General features: G+C 37.4%; 1 protein-coding gene and 1 non-coding gene across 3 annotated transcripts in view; both read left to right on the top strand.

Moving 5' to 3' along the window:
• Positions 1-21,539, top strand: part of SLC2A13 (solute carrier family 2 member 13) — a 355,260-nt gene that overhangs the window by 277,928 nt on the left and 55,793 nt on the right. The window contains exon 7 of one of the 2 annotated variants that reach the window (XM_002823104.6): positions 9,606-9,731. In XM_002823104.6, the coding sequence (XP_002823150.5) occupies positions 9,606-9,731 (126 nt within the window). Of the gene's footprint in view, positions 1-9,353; positions 9,554-9,605; positions 9,732-21,539 lie in introns of both variants that reach the window. The other variant, XM_054527120.2, reaches the window with a different exon arrangement.
• Positions 19,609-19,741, top strand: LOC112135978 (small nucleolar RNA SNORA22). Its single transcript, XR_002917194.2, has one exon. It is a non-coding gene; the product is annotated as a small nucleolar RNA SNORA22 (small nucleolar RNA).

Here is a 21,539-nt window from a genome sequence, read left to right as displayed (position 1 = left end):
TTTGCTGTGCAGAAGCTCTTTAGTTTAATTAGATCCCATTTGTCAATTTTGGCTTTTGTTGCCATTGCTTTTGGTGTTTTAGACATGAAGTCCTTGCCCATGCCTATGTCCTGAATGGTAATGCCTAGGTTTTCTTCTAGGGTTTTTATGGTTTCAGGTCTAATATTTAAGTCTTTAACCCATCTTGAATTAATTTTTGTATAAGGCGTAAGGAAGGGATCCAGTTTCAGCTTTCTACATGTGGCTAGCCAGTTTTCCCAGCACCATTTATTAAATAGGGAATCCTTTCCGCGTTGCTTGTTTTTCTCAGGTTTGTCAAAGATCAGATAGTTGTAGATATGCGGCGTTATTTCTGAGGGCTCTGTTCTGTTCCATTGATCTGTATCCCTGTTTTGGTACCAGTACCATGCTGTTTTGGTTACTGTAGCCTTCTAGTATAGTTTGAAGTCAGGTAGCGTGATGCCTCCAGCTTTGTTCTTTGGGCTTAGGATTGACTTGGCAATGCGGGCTCTTTTTTGGTGCCATATGAACTTTAAAGTAGTTTTTTCCAATTCTGTGAAGAAAGTCGTTGGTAGCTTCATGGGGATGGCATTGAATCTATAAATTACCTTGGGCAGTATGGCCATTTTCACGATATTGATTCTTCCTACCCATGAGCATGGAATGTTCTTCCATTTGTTTGTGTCCTCTTTTATTTCCTTGAGCAGTGCTTTGTAGTTCTCCTTGAAGAGGTCCTTTACGTCCCTTGTAAGTTGGATTCCTAGGTATTTTATTCTCTTTCAAGCAATTGTGAATGGGAGTTCACTCATGATTTGGCTCTCTGTTTGTCTGTTATTGGTGTATAAGAATGCTTGTGATTTTGCACATTGATTTTGTATCCTGAGACTTTGCTGAAGTTGCTTATCAGCTTAAGGAGATTTTGGGCTGAGACAATGGAGTTTTCTAGATATACAATCATGTCATCTGCAAACAGGGACAATTTGACTTCCTCTTTTCCTAATTGAATACCCTTTATTTCCTTCTCCTGCCTAATTGCCCTGGCCAGAACTTCCAACGCTATGTTGAATAGGAGTGGTGAGAGAGGGCATCCTGTCTTGTGCCCGTTTTCAAAGGGAATGATTCCAGTTTTTGCCCATTCAGTATGATATTGGCTGTGAGTTTGTCATAGATAGCTCTTATTATTTTGAGATACGTCCCATCAATACCTAATTTATTGAGAGTTTTTAGCATGAAGGGTTGTTGAATTTTGTCAAAGGCCTTTTCTGCATCTATTGAGATAATCATGTGGTTTTTGTCTTTGGTTCTGTTTATATGCTGGATTACATTTATTGATTTGTGTATATTGAACCAGCCTTGCATCCCAGGGATGAAGCCCACTTGATCATGGTGGATAAGCTTTTGGATGTGCTGCTGGATTCGGTTTGCCAGTATTTTATTGAGGATTTTTGCATCAATGTTCATCAAGGATATTGGTCTAAAATTCTCTTTTTTGGTTGTGTCTCTGCCCAGCTTTGGTAGCAGGATGATGCTGGCCTCATAAAATGAGTTAGGGAGGATTCCCTCTTTTTCTATTGATTGGAATAGTTTCAGAAGGAAGGGTATCAGTTCTTCCTTGTACCTCTGGTAGAATTCGGCTGTGAATCCATCTGGTCCTGGACTCTTTTTGGTTGGTAAGCTATTGATTATTGCCACAATTTCAGAGCCTGTTATTGGTCTATTCAGAGACTCAACTTCTTCCTGGTTTAGTCTTCGGAGGTTGTATGTGTCGAGGAATTTATCCATTTCTTCTAGATTTTCTACTTTATTTGCATAGAGGTGTTTGTAGTATTCTCTGATGGTAGTTTGTATTTCTGTGGGATCAGTGGTGATATCCCCTTTATCATTTTTTATTGCGTCTATTTGATTCTTCTCTCTTTTCTTCTTTATTAATCTTGCTAGCGGTCTATCAATTTTGTTGATCCTTTCAAAAAACCAGCTCCTGGATTCATTAAGTTTTTGAAGGGTTTTTTGTGTCTCTATTTCCTTCAGTTCTGCTCTGATTTTAGTTATTTCTTGCCTTCTGCTAGCTTTTGAATGTGTTTGCTCTTGCTTTTCTAGTTCTTTTAATTGTGATGTTAGGGTGTCAATTTTGGATCTTTCCTGCTTTCTCTTGTGGGCATTTAGTGCTATAAATTTCCCTCTATGCACTGCTTTGAAGGCATCCCAGAGATTCTGGTATGTTGTGTCTTGGTTCTCATTGGTTTCAAAGAACATCTTTATTTCTGCCTTCATTTCGTTGTGTACCCAGTAATCATTCAGGAGCAGGTTGTTCAGTTTCCATGTAGTTGAGAGGTTTTGAGTGAGATTCTTAATCCTGAGTTCTAGTTTGATTGCACTGTGGTCTGAGAGACAGTTTGTTATAATTTCTGATCTTTTACATTTGCTGAGGAGAGCTTTATTTCCAATTATGTGGTCAATTTTGGAATAGGTGTGGTGTGATGCTGAAAAAAATGTATGTTCTGTTGATTTGGGGTGGAGAGTTCTGTAGATGTCTATTAGGTCCACTTGGTGCAGAGCTGAGTTCAATTCCTGGGTATCCTTTTTAACTTTCTGTCTCGTTGATCTCTCTAACGTTGACAGTGGGGTGTTAAAGTCTGCCATTATTATTGTGTGGGAGTCTAAGTCTCTTTGTAGGTCACTCAGGACTTGCTTTATGAATCTGGGTGCTCCTGTATTGGGTGCATATATATTTAGGATAGTTAGCTCTTCTTGTTGAATTGATCCCTTTACCATTATGTAATGGCCTTCTTTGTCTCTTTTGATCTTTGTTGCTTTAAAGTCTGTTTTATCAGAGACTAGGATTGCAACCCCTGCCTTTTTTTGTTTTCCATTTGCTTGGTAGATCTTCCTCCATCCTTTTATTTTGAGCCTGCGTGTGTCTCTGCACATGAGATGGGTTTCCTGAATACAGCACACTGATGGGTCTTGACTCTTTATCCAGTTTGCCAGTCTGTGTCTTTTCATTGGCGCATTTAGCCCATTTACATTTAAAGTTAATATTGTTATGTGTGAATTTGATCCTGTCATTATGATGTTAGCTGGTTATTTTCCTCGTTAGTTGATGCAGTTTCTTCCTAGCCTCGATGGTCTTTACAATTTGGCATGATTTTGCAGTGGCTGGTACCGGTTGTTCCTTTCCATGTTTAGTGCTTCCTTCAGGAGCTCTTTTAGGGCAGGCCTGGTGGTGACACAATCTCTCAGCATTTGCTTGTCTGTAAAGGATTTTATTTCTCCTTCATTTATGAAGCTTAGTTTGGCTGGATATGAAATTCTGGGTTGAAAATTCTTTTCTTTAAGAATGTTGAATATCGGCCTCCACTCTCTTCTGGCTTGTAGAGTTTCTGCCGAGAGATCCGCTGTTAGTCTGATGGGCTTCCCTTTTTGGATAACCCGACCTTTCTCTCTGGCTGCCCTTAACATTTTTTCCTTCATTTCAACTTTGGTGAATCTGACAATTATGTGTCTTGGAGTTGCTCTTCTCGAGGAGTATCTTTGTGGTGTTCTCTGTATCTCCTGAATCTGAATGTTGGCCTGCCTTGCTAGATTGGGGAAGTTCTCCTGGATAATGTACTGCAGAGTATTTTCCAACTTGGTTCCATTCTCCCCATCACTTTCAGGTACACCAATCAGACATAGGTTTGGTCTTTTCACATAGTCCCATATTTCTTGGAGGCTTTGTTCGTTTCTTTTTATTCTTTTTTCTCTAAACTTCCCTTCTCGCTTCATTTTATTCATTTCATCTTCCATCACTGATACCCTTTCTTCCAGTTGATCACATTGGTTCCTGAGACTTCTGCATTCTTCACGTAGCTCTCGAGCCTTGGCTTTCAGCTCCATCAGCTCCTTTAAGCACTTCTCTGTATTGGTTATTCTAGTTATACATTCGTCTAAATTTTTTTCAAAGTTTTCAACTTTGCCTTTGGTTTGAATATCCTCCTGTAGCTCAGAGTAGTTTGATCATCTGAAACCTTCTTCTCTCAACTCGTCAAAGTCATTCTCCATCCAGCTTTGTTCCGTTGCTGGTGAGGAACTGCATTCCTTTGGAGGAGGAGAGGCGCTCTGCTTTTTAGAGTTTCCAGTTTTTCTGCTCTGTTTTTTCCCCATCGTTGTGGTTTTATCTACTTTTGATCTTTGATGATGGTGATGTACAGATGGGTTTTTGGTGTGGATATCCTTTCTGTTTGTTTGTTTTCCTTCTAACAGACAGGACCCTCAGTTGCAGGTCTGTTGGAGTTTGCTAGAGGTCCACTGCAGACCCTGTTTGCCTGGGTACCAGCAGCAGTGGCTGCAGAACAGCGGATTTTCGTGAACCACGAATGCTGCTGTCTGATCATTCCTCTAGAAGTTTTGTCTCAGAGGAGTACCCGGCCACGTGAGGTGTCAGTCTGCCCCTACTTGGGGGTGCCTCCCAGTTAGGCTGCCCGGGGGTCAGGGATCAGGGATCTACTTGAGGAGGCAGTCTGCCCGATCTCAGATCTCCAGCTGCATGCTGGGAGAACCACTGCTCTCTTCAAAGCTGTTAGACAGGGACATTTAAGTCTGCAGAGGTTACTGCTGTCTTTTTGTTTGTCTGTGCCCTGCCCCCAGAGGTGGAGCCTGAAGAGGCAGGCAGGCCTCCTTGAGCTGTGGTGGGTTCCACCCAGTTCGAGCTTCCCGGCTGCTTTGTTTACCTAATCAAACAACTAACTCGGCAATGGCGGGTGCCCCTCCCCCAGCCTCGCTGCCGCCTTGCAGTTTGATCCCGGACTGCTGTGCTAGCAATGAGTGAGACTCCGTGGGCGTAGGACCCTCCGAACCAGGTGCAGGATATAATCTCCTCGTGTGCCGTTTGCTTAGACTGTTGGAAAAGCGCAGTATTAGGGCGGGAGTGACCCGATTTTCCACGTGCCCTCTGTCACCCCTTTCTTTGACTAGGAAGGGGAATTCCCTGACCCCTTGAGCTTCCCGAGTGAGGCAATGCCTTACCCTGCTTCGGCTCACACACGGTGCACTGCACCCACTGTCCTGCACCCACTGTCTGGCACTCCCTAGTGAGATGAACCCGGTACCTCAGATGGAAATGCAGAAATCACCCGTCTTCTGCGTCACTCATGCTGGGAGCTGTAGACCAGAGCTGTTCCTATTCGGCCATCTTGGCTCCAGCCGGAAATTGAACACTTTTTGATACTTGACCTCCTTTCCCTGATCGAAATGGTATGGAGGGGCAGTATGGAGTAGCAGAAGGAATAGTTTTTCATGCTTTTTTAATAAAAGAAAGGCTTTACCCCTGCACATTTACTATGGAGTATGTTTTGGGAGAGGTTTGAAACGATAAATGGAAGAAAATAACTAGTGAGACTTGGTGTTGGTCCTGGTTATGGCCAGAGAAATGAAATTAAAAGTTTGGTCCATGACTTTGAACACTTGTTTTCAGAGCCTGGAGGAAAAGAGGTGAGGACAGATATGGATGTAGAAATCTTTGTTTCTGAGTTTAAGTGTGAGAAAATTCATGCCTAGTCCCGTCAGTTTTTTGCTGAGAAGATGTAAGGGAGAAAAAAATAATATCTTTTTTTGACCTATCTCAAGAGTCATACTGGGCATTACTGTAACAAAAGAGAGATTAACAAGAGAAAAGCATAACAAATGTATTTAACCAAAGTTTTATGTGACACAGCCTTCAGGCCTGAAGATTGCACCCAGGCAAAACTGTATATGTTTATGAACAGTTATTGGAAATAATAGTGGAGAACAAAAGGGTATGATCTAATAGTGATAACCTGGGAAGAACTCAGTGAGGCCTGTTTGTTCAGATTCTTCTTGGCCTCTGGGTATAGAGAAGGAACCCTATAGACTGAGGGTCTTATGACCTACTTTCAGAGGATGTAGGTCAGAGATTTTTTTTTTTTTTTTTTTTATGACTGTGCTTCAGAGGCAAAAGTGTGGAAAAGATTAGGGTGTGAGCTCCACGGTGCCATATTATGGAGTAGCATGTTCTGAGCCCCAACAAAGACAAGGCCATCTTCTAAGAAATTTGTGGAGGAATAAGGATTGGGATTTGAAGAGAATTGTGGGTGTTTGGGAAATCTATCTATTATTGGGGACAGGAAAAATTTCCTGGCAGCAGTGAGTATCCAGCCAAGGTTGAAAACTTTGAATGTGTATTTGTATCAATATGCCTGGTTGTGTTATTTCTCTGCCAGTACAGAATAGTCTAGAGGTTGAAAAGTGCTCAGAAAGAGCCAAACATGAAGTTCTGCAGGGTGGCTTTAATAGAGGAACCTAAATATGAAGACATTGAGGATCTGGTGAGAGTGGTTAGAGGGATTCACATGAAGGTTCCATAGAGAGGGAAGCAGAGCCATGGAATGAGTGAGACATCAGTGGGGAATGAATGTTGAAGGTCTCTTTGAGGTAGCAGAGCAGTTGTTCTTGGAGTAAGAAAGTTAGGGAATTTAAAAAAAGGGGTGAAATATCCGCACAGGGGATCTACATAGGTGTTCTAGATTAGGGATCAGCAAACTTTTACTATAAAGGGCCAGATAGGAAATATTTTCAGCTTTGCAGGCCATATCATTTTTGTTACAACTTCTCAGCTCTGTCCTTAAAGCATGAAGGCAGTCATAAACAATAAGTAAACAAATGGACATGGCTGTGTTTCTGTAAACCTTTTTTACAGAGTAAGTGGTACGCCAGATTTTTCTCAACAGTTGTAGTTTGCTGATGCCAGGTCATAGATGATAATAATTTCCAGGATGTGGATAAATGTAAGCAGAAGACAAGACTTAGAAATCAGGGGCTAAGAAACTTTAAGATGTGTATATTGACTAAAGCCATCTAGGTCAGGATTTTTGAGAATCCATTTGAGGCTGGTGATCATGAATTATAGAAGAGCTACTCATCTGCTCTATAGTGTGACTCCTTCAGCTACATTTGGCTGTGTGGCTGAAGTCACAGATAAGGCAAATGTTTGCATTCATATAGGGCTAGGATTTTTGCCAGATGGGTATAATGGAATGATAGAGGAGAAGGGAAATTCAGGATATTGAAATGATGGGAAGTGGTCAGAAAGCTAAAGAAAGGAGAAAACTGATAATAGAGAGCAAGTAGAGGGGTCAGTTAACTGGTGGCCATCAGGAGGTCTAATACCCAAATCAGCTTCATGAGGGCAGTGACTGTGTTTTGTTCACTCACATGTCCCAGCACCTAGCATAGTGTGTGGCACATAGTAGGTCACAGGAAGATCATTTAATAAGCAAGCAGGAAAAGTGGGAAGTTGGGGTCACGCTTGGATGAGTGATGGAGGAAGTTATTCGTTATGGATGACATCTCATATGTCTGAAATGCACACACAATAAGTTCTCAGTAATTATTAGCCTTTATGCTTTTTGGACTTTTATAGGGACTACATATTTTCAGAGAAATAAAATTGAGAATAATTTCTCTGCAAATGAATGAGTTGACCTTTCCCAAATGAGTATCATTTAAGGCCATTGGAACAATTAGTATTGTTAAATTTAACTTCGTATAGACAGAATACAAAACAAAATACTAGTAGAAATTATCTCCCTTTCCAAATTAGCCTAGTCTGGTTCTCAAAGCCAGACACTGAGTGTACTTACTTCTAAAGCCTTCAGTTGTCTAGTTTAATGTGCTTATCACAGGTGTGGAAAATTTTATATTTACATTGCTGAATCACCTGTCAGTACATTTGAATGGCCTCTCTTTTGCTTTTTGTCTAGGGCTGAAGTGTCATTCAAAAATAGAGGTGACTGTCTACCTCAGGAAGAGTTTACAGGAGGGAGAAGGCTGAAATGATAACAAATCTAATTTTTAAACCATGCCAGTTGTGTTAGTCTGTTTTTGTTGTTATAAAGGAATACCTGAGACTGGGTAATTTATAAAGAAAAGAGGTTTAATTGGCTCATCGTTCTCCAGGCTGCACAGGAAGCATGGTGCTGACATCTGCTTCTGGTGAGGGCATCAGGAAGCTTATGGTCAAAGGCTAACGGGGAACAGCCACCTCACATAGTGAAAGTGGGAGCAAGAGAGAGAAGAGGGAGGTTCCAAACTCTTTTTAACAACCAGATCTCCTGTGAACTGAGTGAGAATTCACTCATCACCAAGGGGATGGCACTAAACCATTCACGAGGGATCTTCCCCCCATGATTCAATACCTCCCACCAGGCCCTACCTCCAACTTTGGGGATTACAATTCAAGATGAGATTTGGAAGGGACCAACATAAAACCCTATCACCAGTGCTTTCACATTTAGTTAAATGAATCAAAAAAGTATTTTGATTTTGAACATTAAGAAATATTCTTTCATATCCTTTTCAGACAACTTGTATGTCTTTTGGATGTCTTTTTCAGATGACCGATTTCTCCTTTCACAACCCATAGTATCATGACTTGTACACAGTAAATATTTAATAAGTCTGTGCTGACTGATCTTTAGTGACAACATAAGCAGTTCTCTGAAATGCCCTTTGCTCTACCTCTTTGCCTGGTAAATTTATTCTATGATTTGGTTTCAATGTCACATTTAAAACGGTTCCCAGCTCTCATCGTTAAAATGAATCGGCCCCTGTTCCAGGTAGCTAATACCCAGTTTCCATTACATTGTCATTGTTCATCTGTTTCTCATTCTTGCCTTTTATCTACCAAGGAGCAGGGATTTGGGCTTATTCATCTTTAGTATCTCCGATACCTTGCATGTGCTTGCCATCTGTAAAGTGCTCCAGAATTGTGTGGCAAATGACTGTGTGACAGGGAGAAAACTCATTCTATAAGCTTGATGTAGGCTTTAGTTGGCAAACCCTGCCCTCTAAAGGTTTTTGCTTCTTTAAATTTTTTCTGCAGTTAGAATACTGCTGTCAAATGAGCAATGAGTAACTGATTATGACTTTGTGATCCAATTAGCAGATGTGATTAGGGGATGGTTAGCCTTTGTTTCTATACCTACTTCTTTTAAATTAAGAATAATCCATAATTGATACTCATTATATCTTTGCTGAAAGCACAGATTTCACCAAGACATTAACAATGGCTATATTTGAGTAGTAGTATTTTTATTTAACTGTTTTCTTTAGACATAATTTTTTCGTTGTTTGAATTTTCTTTTTCAGGATATGTATTAGAAATCAAACTATTTTCATTTTTTAAAATAGATGGTGTATGAGATATACAATTGAGAGAAATTAATGCTTTGATGCAACTTGGAACCAGTCAGGGCTGGATCACAATGAGCCAGTCTACAGTTTGGTAACAAATCTCAGTGGTTTAGGAAAGCAAAAGTTTATTTGCTCCAGATTGACGGGGACTCTTCTACATTCAGTCTCTCAGATCCAAGCCTCCTTCAGCTCAAAGTGACTTCCAAAGTTGCTGTGGCCAAAAGAGGGAGAAATCGAAGAGACCAGCCAGCTCTCACCTGGCTCAGCGCATGTCACTTTCCTTGGCCAAAACAAGTCCCAAGGCCCCAAGCTTACTGCACAAGAGAGTGGAAAATGCAGAGAAGCACATGGGATCCAGTATATGGTGAGCACCAGTTGTCTCTGCCAACATGACGGTAACTCTTTTCATTTTTCAGTTACTGTAATGAATGTATGTTGGATCCAGACTGCGGTTTCTGCTACAAGATGAACAAATCAACTGTCATTGACTCCTCCTGTGTTCCAGTTAATAAAGCATCTACAAATGAGGCAGCCTGGGGCAGGTATATCACTCATTTTACCATACGAATATATAATAATATTTCAAAATGAGGCTTATGTTTAAGTTTTCAGAGTGCTTGCACTTCTAGCAGTTCTTTTAAACTGGCCTTCATAACTACATTGCTTTACAGCATATACTGGTGATAGTGGATGCAAAGCATTGCAATTGTGTGTTTCACACAGAGTAGAAAGCACTCAGGCCTAGACTTTGGAGACCCAGATTTCTCTAATAAGGTATAGGAGTTTGGATCTTTAGTTTTAGGCAGCTATTCACAAATACTGCCAAGGCAATTTCTCCCACTGCATATTGTTTAACTGCACTGTATTTCCAAACTCCCAAGCTTTTAAATGAAAGAAAACTGTAAAGTCAAAATGAATTACTATCACATTAGGCCGGGCACAGTGCATCACGACTGTAATCCCAGCACTTTGGGAGGCTGAGGCAGGCAGATCACTTGAGGTCAGGAGTTCGAGACCACACTGGCCAACATGGTGAAACCCCATCTCTACAAAAATACAAAAATTAGCTGAGAGTGGTGGCACATGCCTGTAATCCCAGCTGCTCAGGAGGCTGAGGCAGGAGAATCACTTGAACCTGGGAGATAGAGATTGCAGTGAGCTGAGATCAAACCACTGCACTCCAGCCTGGACAACAGAGCGAGACTCTGCCTCAAAAAAAAAAAAAAAAAAAAGAATTACCATCACGTTAAATTCTTTCATGGAACTTTTATTTTTTATTCTTAGAGGCCTTTTCCAGGGTTCAGTGAAATTAAGCAAAATAAGGATAAAATTTGGTAATCATTGGCATGTAACTGGCTTGGGAGGCTAGAAACCTTAATGTTTTTGGTTTGTAGTAGATGCATAAATGAAATATTAGTATAAAATAAATATTCTCCAGATTTATGAACTAACATTTATATCCAGACATATAAAATGTGTAAATGTTATCTGATATGGCTTTAATCTCTTTTGTGTTTTAAATTCCTATAAAATAATATGCTCTTATCTTGTTTACTCATAGTACTGATAAAGGCAATGAAATCTGTAATAAAGTATTGTGTCTCATAGGAGCTATAAAGTATAATGCAATAATTGTTTCATTAGAGAACTGCTCCAAAGAAGTAAATTATATGTTAGTTGAGTAAAAATCCAGACCACATTTTAAATATACTAATTACAAAGAAATATGTAAAAGAAGTACAATTAGTATTTTAAATGAACACTCAAAAGTTTCTTTTAAAAATACTCAGTTTATAGTTCTTATCAGCCAAATTTTGTTAGTGAGTTAATTGATTAAATATTTCTAGATGTACTTGTTCACAGCTTTAAACCTTTACAGTTTTGTTTTTGCCAAAAGGAAAAAAAAAAACTAAGTTACTACTAGTCTAGAATTATAAACATGTTATGAAATCTGTTAAAGAAATGTACATAGTTTCCTGTATTTTACATAATTAATTTATAAACTTATTAGAACTCTACTAAGTAGTAAGGAGGCACTAAAATTAGATGTTTCTCTTACCTTCAGTAGAAGGGTTAGAGGTCAGAGGCCTCAAAGCAGGAGTTTCGGCTTTTTTGCAAATAACAAATCACAACTTTTTTGTAGAAATGTTTATTCCTTTATTTCAGAAAAATTAATTTAACAACTCACTCTTACATTTTATTTGTATTTTTATACCATCATCCTGTAACTGCACATAAATTAGAGAAGAGTAAGGCACAGATAATAACTAAGTAGCAAAAATAAAAATAACTAAAAAAAAAATGATGTTCACAGCATATCCTTACAATAGTCTCAAACTCTTTACAAAAAAAGAAAGAAAAAACACCAATGTTTTCTTACTCCTCCCTGTGCTGAGCAACAGTGCTCCTTCTAGGTGGGCCACTGCTATTGGTTACCTCCTTAGTCTTGGCTAGAAAAGAGCAAAAAGGCAGGATGTGTTCACCATGAAAAATTCTTCAGATAGATTTTCCACATGTAGGTAAAATAATATTCAGTATATATAATAGTCAGTATTTTTGTTGGTTGATTGGTGGTTTGGTTGATAGATTTTATACAATTACCTGGAATGGAACTCTAAGGGCAAAATCAACCATGACCTTGGATTCACATCTAGAGATATACTATCTCTAGATATTTCAAGGTCGAGTGTTGAGGCAATCCATAGCCATATATCCTGATCTCTAACTGTAGCTGTTTCCTGAAAAGACACCAGGTGGAATGGCAACACCATTGATGATGGAAATAGTGTAATAATGTTGATGAACTCTGAATTGTCAATATAATGAAAATCATTTGTCCATATAATCAACTATGAGATTAGCTGGAAACAAAAGTTTAAAGGTCCGTCAGTATGGTTTTCTATATCTATGTTGTTAAATTTCAATGAAAACCTAAAAAAATTATTTAGCAGACTTCTAGAAAATGTAGTAGACTGAGCTGATGCAGGAAAATCTCCTCCTGCCCATTACCTCCCGCTACACCTCCAACATGCATCCCACACACATACAAGTTTAATGCACAGCAGAACTTGAAAGAGTGTAAGTGGTAAGCCCACATGGGAATATCAGAAGAGAATATGAGCCTTACAGGTGAGAGGTTAGAGTTTTTAATGCTGAGGGAGATAAGCTCCAGGCCTTGCCTCTGTAGCTACAAAGCACTATCCAGGTTCTGAAATAGGGACAAGAAAAATTCTAACTAGACTGGGCTTGGAAAGCTACCTACTTCTCTGCTGCTCACTTGGGACTACAAATCGAAATAATGGTACACATGAAAAAGCAAAACCAAGAGCCTTTGCTATGAGGGAGTGTGTATTCTCATTTCACACTGCCTTTGTGAAGTAGGAACCACGAGTTGAGAAACATAAACACTTAAACAAATAAATTGAATGAAAAGTAGGTCCTAAACTGGAGACATCCATAGAGGCATGCTAGGAATCCACATGGAATTATCAGAACCCAGTGTACATGAGATGTCCATGGGAAGCAACTCTTGGTAAATACAGGAGGACAGTCAGAGAGTATCAGGCTGGTGCAAAAGTTAACTGCGGTTTTGCCATTACTTTTTGCCATTAAAAGTAATGGTAAAACCACAGTTAACTTTTGCACCAACCTGATAGAAACCACACCAATTATTGGAGGCAAGGAAGCCACCAGGTGTGACAGATGGACAAATGAATACATAAAGAACCTTGCATTGCAAAAAAAAAAAAAAAAAAAATTGAAAGAGACTTTAAAAGAAATAAAGGAAATAGTGTATTTTTCAATTATACTGAAAGATACTGAAAGTTATATACTTATGATTGGTGCAATATATATGTATTTTATATGACACATATATATGTTATAATTCAGCAATTTTTGCAAAAAAAATAAAACGGGAAGCTCAAATTCTAGAGAAATGACATAGGATGTGGTATGAGACCTTTTAGAAAAAAGCCTTCTAATGATTTTTTAAAATTTTTCTGCTTTTTGTTTTTTTTCCAAAAGAAATTGAGATTACAATTAGTTTTTCAATTTGTTAAATATAGATGTTAAAAGTATAAGAGTAAATTCTTAAAATATGAACTATTAGAGGGAGAAATAAGAGACTCAAAGTATATAGTAAGAGAGGAAGGGGCAAAAAAAAAACCAGAAAAATTACATCTAAATGTAACTGTTTTTACAATAAAAAATAAACCAATTAAACACAATTGTAAAAGACAAAGATCTTCATATTGAATTTTTAAATACAGTTGTATGCTGTTTACAGGAGACAGTCATAGAATGGTTAGAAATACAGAAATAAGAGGAAAGAAAAAATTAGATAAGTACTAAGTCAAAAAAACAAAAAAAAAGCAGAGACTAGAGTATTTAGAAAATTTACAAGCTTGATAGGAGAGTCAAATAGAACTTAATGTAGAGAATGTCATTCTTTTTAAGAAAACATGGAACACTTCTGAAAATTTACCATGTTCAAGCACAAAGAGTAAATTCAGTCAGCTTATATAAATGTATAGATATTTCAGTAAATTATAAGTAAATCCAAATAATCAGTATCATCCAGAACATGTTTTCTAATAAAAATGCAATAAAACTACAAAACAACAGAAAGATATTTATCACCCCTTCTAGTTTAGCTTGGGAACTAAAATAAACAAAACACCCAAAAAGCAGCTTCAAATTAATTAATGGGTTTAGAAGAAATCACAATGCAAAACAAGATGTTAAAATTAATAACTAAACAGATCCACAAGAGGTTAGAAGTAGAACATAGAGTAAGCCTGTAGAGTTAGCAGAGGATGGGAAATGCAAAGCAAAGAAATACTTGGAAGGATCAAAAAATAAAAGTTCTTAAGGAAGACTAATAAAATGTAGAAACCTCTTGGAATACTAATCAAGAAGAGAGAGAAGGCACAAACAATATTTAGAATAAAAAAGATGTATAACAATGGATAGTAAAGATTTTTAAATTCATAAGAGAATACTATGAACAGTGTTCTCCAGTGCATTTGAAAACAGATAAATGGACAGTTTTCAAGAAAAAATGTAACTTTCCAAAACCAATTCCGAACCTCTGTGAAGTGAGTGATTTCTATACCCTACTTACAGATGAGAATAGTGTTGCTTAGAGGGTCTGAATGACTTTCTCAAAGTCAAAAGGCCAGTAAGTCCACTTCTTATAGAGGAGCAACAATTGAGTAGTGGAAAGATACACATTTTAGATTCAGATAGTTTCCAGTTTCTAAGTTAAAGTATGCTATTGACAAATCAGGCATTAGAATCTTTTTTTCTGTATTTATCTGTGTCTATTTATCCGCCTCCCTACCTCCTGACTCTCCATATATATAAAACCATAAATAATCTATTCTGAAACTTCAAACCTCCTGACTATTTAAAATAGTATTGCCAATGAGGGACACTTTCTTAATGCGCTGATTCAGTATTTGTTTCCTATAATACAGCACTTTAGCTCTGTAATTAGAAACACTAAAATAGCTAGATAGATTCCCTATTTGGCAATTCATTGTTTACCGTATTCATTCAGCAGAGATATTTTTCTCAAAGCTGCACTCTGATGTAACACCCAGCCTGTTTTCCCAGCATTTCACCACTCTCCCACACAGATTCTAGTCAGTTTAAATCCCTTGTCATTACCCTAATATCTATTATAATTTCCTATCTCTATGTCTTTTCTCACACTGTGCCTTCTGTCTAGAATTTACCCTCCTTGATCTCTGCCTGAAATCTATTTTTTTTTTTTTTTGGCTCGGATTAGATGTCCCATTTTCCTTGCAGTTTCTGTGATAAGCCCCAGAAAACAATGCTTATTCTATCTCTTGCTGCCCTCTAGCACTCCCCTGGTTGTAGCGTACTGTAAGGGACATTTCCTGGCTATAAGATGAATGATAGCCATAAGTCTTACTGGAACACCTCACAGGGCTGACACTATGTGCCACTTAGCAGTAGCAGTGTGAGGCAACCTGGCCTGGGGATTTCCAGGAGACACATCCACCTCAGTACAGATGCAACTCTTACAAACCTTTAAACAAAGTTACCCTTACAAGACTAGCTTAACCTCCTTTTATGAACGAAAGACCTGGTAACTGACTCCGATTGAACACAGGTATAAGAAAAGGGAAGAATCCCCCAAGCTCTGAGAATAGTCTCCAGATGGAGACCCTCTTGGATGGGCGGTCATCTGACCCCTGACTGAATCTGGCTCATGCCACCCACCTGCTCCCATTATCCAACTTGTAAGAGCGCTGCTAGAATAAACTGCTGATGTTCAATATCAGTCGGTATCTAAGTCTCATCTTTGATGTGCATCAGACCACATTGGAAGAAAAATTGCCACTGGGGAAGCCGGTTAACTAGGACCATTCAAAACCCCTGAATAATGAATGACACTTCTATAGTTTATATGATAATTATATTTTTCATATGATAGCAATCTGTATTTGAATGTATATTTGCTTCTAGATTATAAATTCTAATTTCTATATTCTGCATTGTTTTTAAACCTTTGGTGTTTTATATACATCAAGCATTCAATCCATAATTATAAAAATATATAAGGGTTTAAAATTATCACAGTTATAAATGAGAGGATATGATGTTCCAGTCATTTCATTTTAGTTACATCTTTTGCATCCATACTTATTTCCAGGAAAGGAAACTTAGGAAAAAATTGAAGTAATGCAATTTACATTAACACAAAGCTTTAATGTTTACCTGTACTAATAAAAACACTAAAAAACAGTTTTAAAATAATACTTAACCATATGCTTCAGTATATCACTGCAAAAATATTGCTTGGAGCCATACTTTGTGAAAAACACTTTTTAAAAATTATTGGAAGAAGCCAGGTGAGATGGCACATTCCTGTAGTCCCAGCTACTCGAGAGGCTAAAGCAGGAGGATCACTTGAGCCCAGGAGTTTAAAGCCAGCCTGGGTAACATAGCAGAACTCCATCTATAATAATAATAATATCATCATCATCCTGGCTAAAAATTATTAGAAGAAATATTCAGCATATTTCCTGAAAATATTCACTAATATGCCAGGGAAACAGTTTATCTATGGTGATAGCATAAGACCAAATGTAATACAAAACTATATCAAACAGCAAAAACAGAGGGAGTTTTCCTTTGTAACCTCTTTAAAATTTTTGAAAAGAGATATCACTTTTGTATTTAGAAAATGAAATTTATTTTATCATTAACAAACCACATCAGTATCTTAAGGTACTCATCAGTATCTTAAGGATTGATGTATTTTTATCAGTTAGTCACATAAGGGATAGAAAAACCTCCGGATGTGCTCCTAAATTAATAACAATGTAGCTCAAAGTTAATTTTTACCAACGTAAATTTTATAGAGAGAAGTATAGTGTCTGATATAGAATATTTTAATCCATTTGACTTTTAAAATTATACTTTTTTGTGTTACTGCTTAAACAGAAGTCATTATGGTAGATTATTCTCTTTAGTATCTGTAGCTGCATGTTATGTGTTTGGAAGTTTCATCTACCCATAAATAATTTCAGAGATCACATGCCTCTAGGCTATTACTCTTTCAGGTTCAGAAATTTAGACTCCCTTGGATTTAGTGACTATATTGCAGACTCTGGTACTATTTATGTTGCAAAGTCTACAAATCAAAAGACCAAAACACTTCTGAGTAATTTATCTCCCTCGTCCATATTCATTTATCGAATTTCTTACTTGACATTTAATTGTAATAATAAATAAACACTTGTTAACAGTTTTATCCAAGTAGTGATATTCATAGTATATTTAACTACCTTTCATTTTCAGTCAAACCTAATATTTCTAGTCAACCCATGTTCCTTTTACATTTTTAACATTTTTCTTTATATTTCCTTTGAAAAGTAGACTGTGAGTTATTTCTCACTAAAGAAGATTAAAGGAGACTCAGATTTTTATTATAAGGATAAAAGCCAAAGCTTGAATTCCATGTGCATGGTGAATGTAAGATAACGGTGGTGAACCTTCGTTCATCAAACATTGGGGCAAGTAAGCATCAGAAGGTGTACAGCAGAGATGAAGTCTGGGGAGCTTGGAATTTATTAAAAAGGGGGCTGAGAAAGTAATGAGAACAAGAGAAAGGAAAATGTGTGGCTGGCACCAATACAGTAAATACGAGTTTAGATCAGATTGTTAAAGAGCCTTATTTAGATATTTTAATTTGTTTTTTATAGATACATTTTCATAGGTGTGGGAATCATATTGCCAGTGATTTTAGGTGAATGGCTTTATGTGATACCTGGACATGGATAGGATATTGTGTCACATAGTGAGGTAAATATTTTCAATCTGTGAAGAAGAAAATCAGTTGGCTAGCATGATTTTAACACTTGGGCAGGAAACATTATCTAATTAGAAATTAATAATGTTCTTTTCATTCCATTTTTATTTAACTATCTTCTATTCTTGGCAAGTGTGATCGATCATATTATTGTTCAAAGTATCTGCTGCCACTCCCAAGGGAAGGATTGTATTTCCCTGGCCCATTCAGTCTTGTCCACATGAGCTGTTCTGGCCAAGGAAATTAGAGTGGAACCAATCCCTGTCATTTCTGAGCCAAAGCTTTAAGGCATGGAGTTTTAAACAAGGATTTGCCACGTCCTTTTTTTCCCCTCTTCGGTATAGTTGGCCATGTCCTAAAATAGAAGGTGTTCCATTAGATTTGGTCACAGGGTGAAGAAAATGTGGAGCAGAAGCATAACTGACCTGAGGCAGACCTGTGGTGTGAGCAACGCATTAAGCCTGGGTTTTATAAATCCCACTGCAATTTGCTCTCTTTTGTTACTCTGACATAATCTATTCTCTTCTGATTGATATAGCAAGATATCCTGGATTATCCTGTGGAGGGGCACAAAAAAAAAAATTTTTTTTTTTTTTTGACATGGAGTCTTGCTCTGTCACCCAGGCTGGAGTGCAGTGGCGCAATCTCGGCTCACTGCAAGCTCCGCCTCCCGGGTTCACGCCATTCTCCTGCCTCAGCCTCCCCAGTAGCTAGGACTACAGGCGCCTGCCAACACGCCCGGCTAATTTTTGTATTTTTAGTAGAGATGGGGTTTCACCTTGTTAGCCAGGATGGTCTCAATCTCCTGACCTCATGATCCGCCCGCCTTGGCCTCCCAAAGTGCTGGGATTACAGGTGTGAGCCACTGCGAAAAATTTTTTTTAAGTTATAAAAGGAACTCTAAAGAAAACCATTAAACAAATAATAGTACAGGGCAATGAAAAAAAGGGTAAAAAATTATGAAAGGAATTGCCAAATGTCATGAGTTTGGGGAGCAGTGCAGTAGGAAGTAGAGGTTTGGGGAACACTGCAGTAGGAAGTAGAGAGCTGTTAAGGTTTTTAAGTAGGGGCTAATGTGAGTGGCTTTAGGTTCAGGAGATAAAATTCTGATATAAGAAGGAAGAAGGAATTGTAAAGAATTTTATGAAGAACAAATAAAGGGCAAGGCATTTGGAAATATAGTAATATAAGGGATATAGAAGAATGGTGCTGGCATTTTTACATGTTGCTTTATATATATATATTAATTTTAAAACTTAAGCAGAAGATTATACATGCTGCTAGGTCACAGAAAGAAGAGCAGCATTAGATATCCAAATAATCTCAGGAAGTTTTTTGCTGGACAGCATATATGAAATAAAATTTGACCATTCAAATCAAAGAACCGCTGCCTCTGTACACATCATTTGGTATCCAGGTCCTTCCTACTCTCTTGGTTTCAGTGCTAGTTTTATAACATAAACAAAATAGTTTTCCACTGCATGCGATCTGGGTTTACAACTTGTGTAGTTTGTACAATAGCAATCCATGTTTTAGCATTGGAATATGCACAGACATTCCAGAACCAATACCAATCACAATTCCTACAGTTTGAAAACAATGCCAAAATGGCAACCTGAAAACTGTGATAACACAAAACTCCGTGCTCATAATTTCTAAGAAAAATTCATTATAGCGCCCTTCACTGTGTCTTCACTTGTCCTCTGTTAGGATGAATGCTGTCTTATTTTATCTAGGAACTTTATTCTTAAATAGTTCCAAGGATTAACCAACTTTATTTTCATTTCAGAGACACATGTTTCCTGGAACCATCCAAAAATTACATTTTTTTCTTTTTGTTGTCATTTATTTGGTAAATGAGTTATAGGGGAAAGATTGGATTTAGAGCTGTTCTGCATGGACAAACCCAGAAATATTATGTTTAATTATTGGTAGGTTGGATTATATAACAGAATTTAAACTCTGTTCACATTGGTATGGCATTTATACCTGGAAAGATGAAGAGTTTTTTCTGTGGTCATTTTATAGGATTGAAATTTGACATTGTGCTACATGCTATTAAAAATGTATTATTGCACAGTGAACACCCAGGTGTGCTTTATAGTTCCTTTGGCTTTGACTCTGTGCTAAGCAATGTCTGTTATTTTCCTCTGCATTGAAAGGAGCATTTATCCTTTGAAATGTATTCAGAAAGCCACTACATTTAATTGAAAGCATATTAAAAAGACTCAGACATTACTCCCTAAGATTTATAATCTAAGAGGTAGATTGTAACATTTACACAAGCATACTTCAAAATTATTTTAAAGAAATGAATGTTCCTTTTACAAATAGAGAAAAAAAAAGTATTTACAGTGTATACTGCTTAGCGTCAAGGACATTTGAGAGAAAAGGTAAATGAAAAATTTATTGTAGAATGTGCAAATTTGGAGTGAGTTTTAGAAATCAGCCCCGGGCTTTTAGGAGCATCAAATAATGGAAGGTTTGATAAATAAAAGTTTGCAGTAAACTATGGGACAGAGTATTTCAGATACAAGATATGGACTGTAAATATTTAAAGATTGTGTATTGCCACCTTAATATATTTTAAAATAATGTCAAAGGTCCTATAACTGTGACTTACTTTAATTTTCTATGACATAAATGAGGAAAAAAGTTCTCCAAACGATAAAAATATTTGTAAACCATGAATGTATTTTGTGACATTTTTAGGCTTATAAACATGTCGTATATTCTTTATTATTCTTGATGAAAATTTCATTTAAGGCTTAAAAATGAGACTGCAAGTGTGATACATGGATATCCATTTACTAAACCATTTCAACCATCATAACTTCTGAAGCCTCGGAGATAGGAACCTGTTTGCTTATAAAACTATACCGTTTTCCCTTCTGTGGGGTGCAAGCGGTTGTCTGAAAACTATGATTGACACTGGAAAAACATCTTCGTTGGTTTAACATTGAGTTTTTGGGAAATACTTGATTATGCAGACCTATGTTTTTTTTTAATTAATTGGCTTAGGAAACAGGCAATCAGAATTCTGCTTGGGAGAATCAGGGAAGGAAAGGGCCAGATCAGAGTTAAGTCAATATTTTATATTTCAATTTTTATACTTATAACAATATTTTATATGTAGAAACTTTTCTACATCTGTGCTTTCAGACTGTACTTGTTATTGGTATATGAAACATCTACATTTATTCTGCCTACTTAATTGTTCAACAAACTTTAAGAACTTTCTGTATAACCTAAGATAGGATACCAAACCTTGGTATTTATAAAAACTTGGGGGACATCAGCTAGGACAGTTAGACACACTTGAAACAGAATTTCAAAGGTGATTACAAAGCAGAGATACATGCCGACCTTGGGCTATGTCACATAAGCTACTAATGTAATTAGAACTTATAAACTTATGTAATTAGCTACTTATAAAGTTAGAGTTAAACAAAGAAGGTAATTACTCAGAGCATCATCCTCCCTGCTAACTCAGATACTATTGTAAGTTCTTCATTGATTCATAAGAGATCCTATCAGTGGACATTTTTGCAAGTAATTCTCGATTATTATTACTTTGCTTCTTTAAATAGAAATTAAGAAGGTACAGATCAGTATTTGATGTCTTCTCCCCCTCCCCCAACTCATTTTTTTTTTTCCTGTGACTTCACAGAAAAGTTTCAAAAATCAACTCCCTAGTTTTAGGTGTACATCACTGGGGGAATCAGATGATTTTAGGAACTCTGTGGGTATTTAGTAGCTTTTTCAAGACAGTGAAACCAGGAAACATTTTGTGCCACTGCAATTAAGCCTAAGAAATGTTATGTGATTGTTTCTGTCTGCCTAGATCCAGGAGGGAGGCAGACTCTGGGAAGCCACAACACGTTAGGTTTAACTGGGAGAAGGGATCACACACCTGGGGATGTCACTTGAGTCAGAGGAGTGGCCCAAGGGGGCTCTCTGGCAGTGTAAGAATGCAGGAGGTAAATTAGGAAACATCTGTAGA

The sequence above is a fragment of the Pongo abelii genome, chromosome 10 (assembly GCF_028885655.2).
Source record: "Pongo abelii isolate AG06213 chromosome 10, NHGRI_mPonAbe1-v2.0_pri, whole genome shotgun sequence".
Taxonomy (NCBI): domain Eukaryota; kingdom Metazoa; phylum Chordata; class Mammalia; order Primates; family Hominidae; genus Pongo; species Pongo abelii.
Note: the sequence above shows the minus strand (reverse complement) of the source record. Positions and strands in the feature narration are given on the sequence as shown.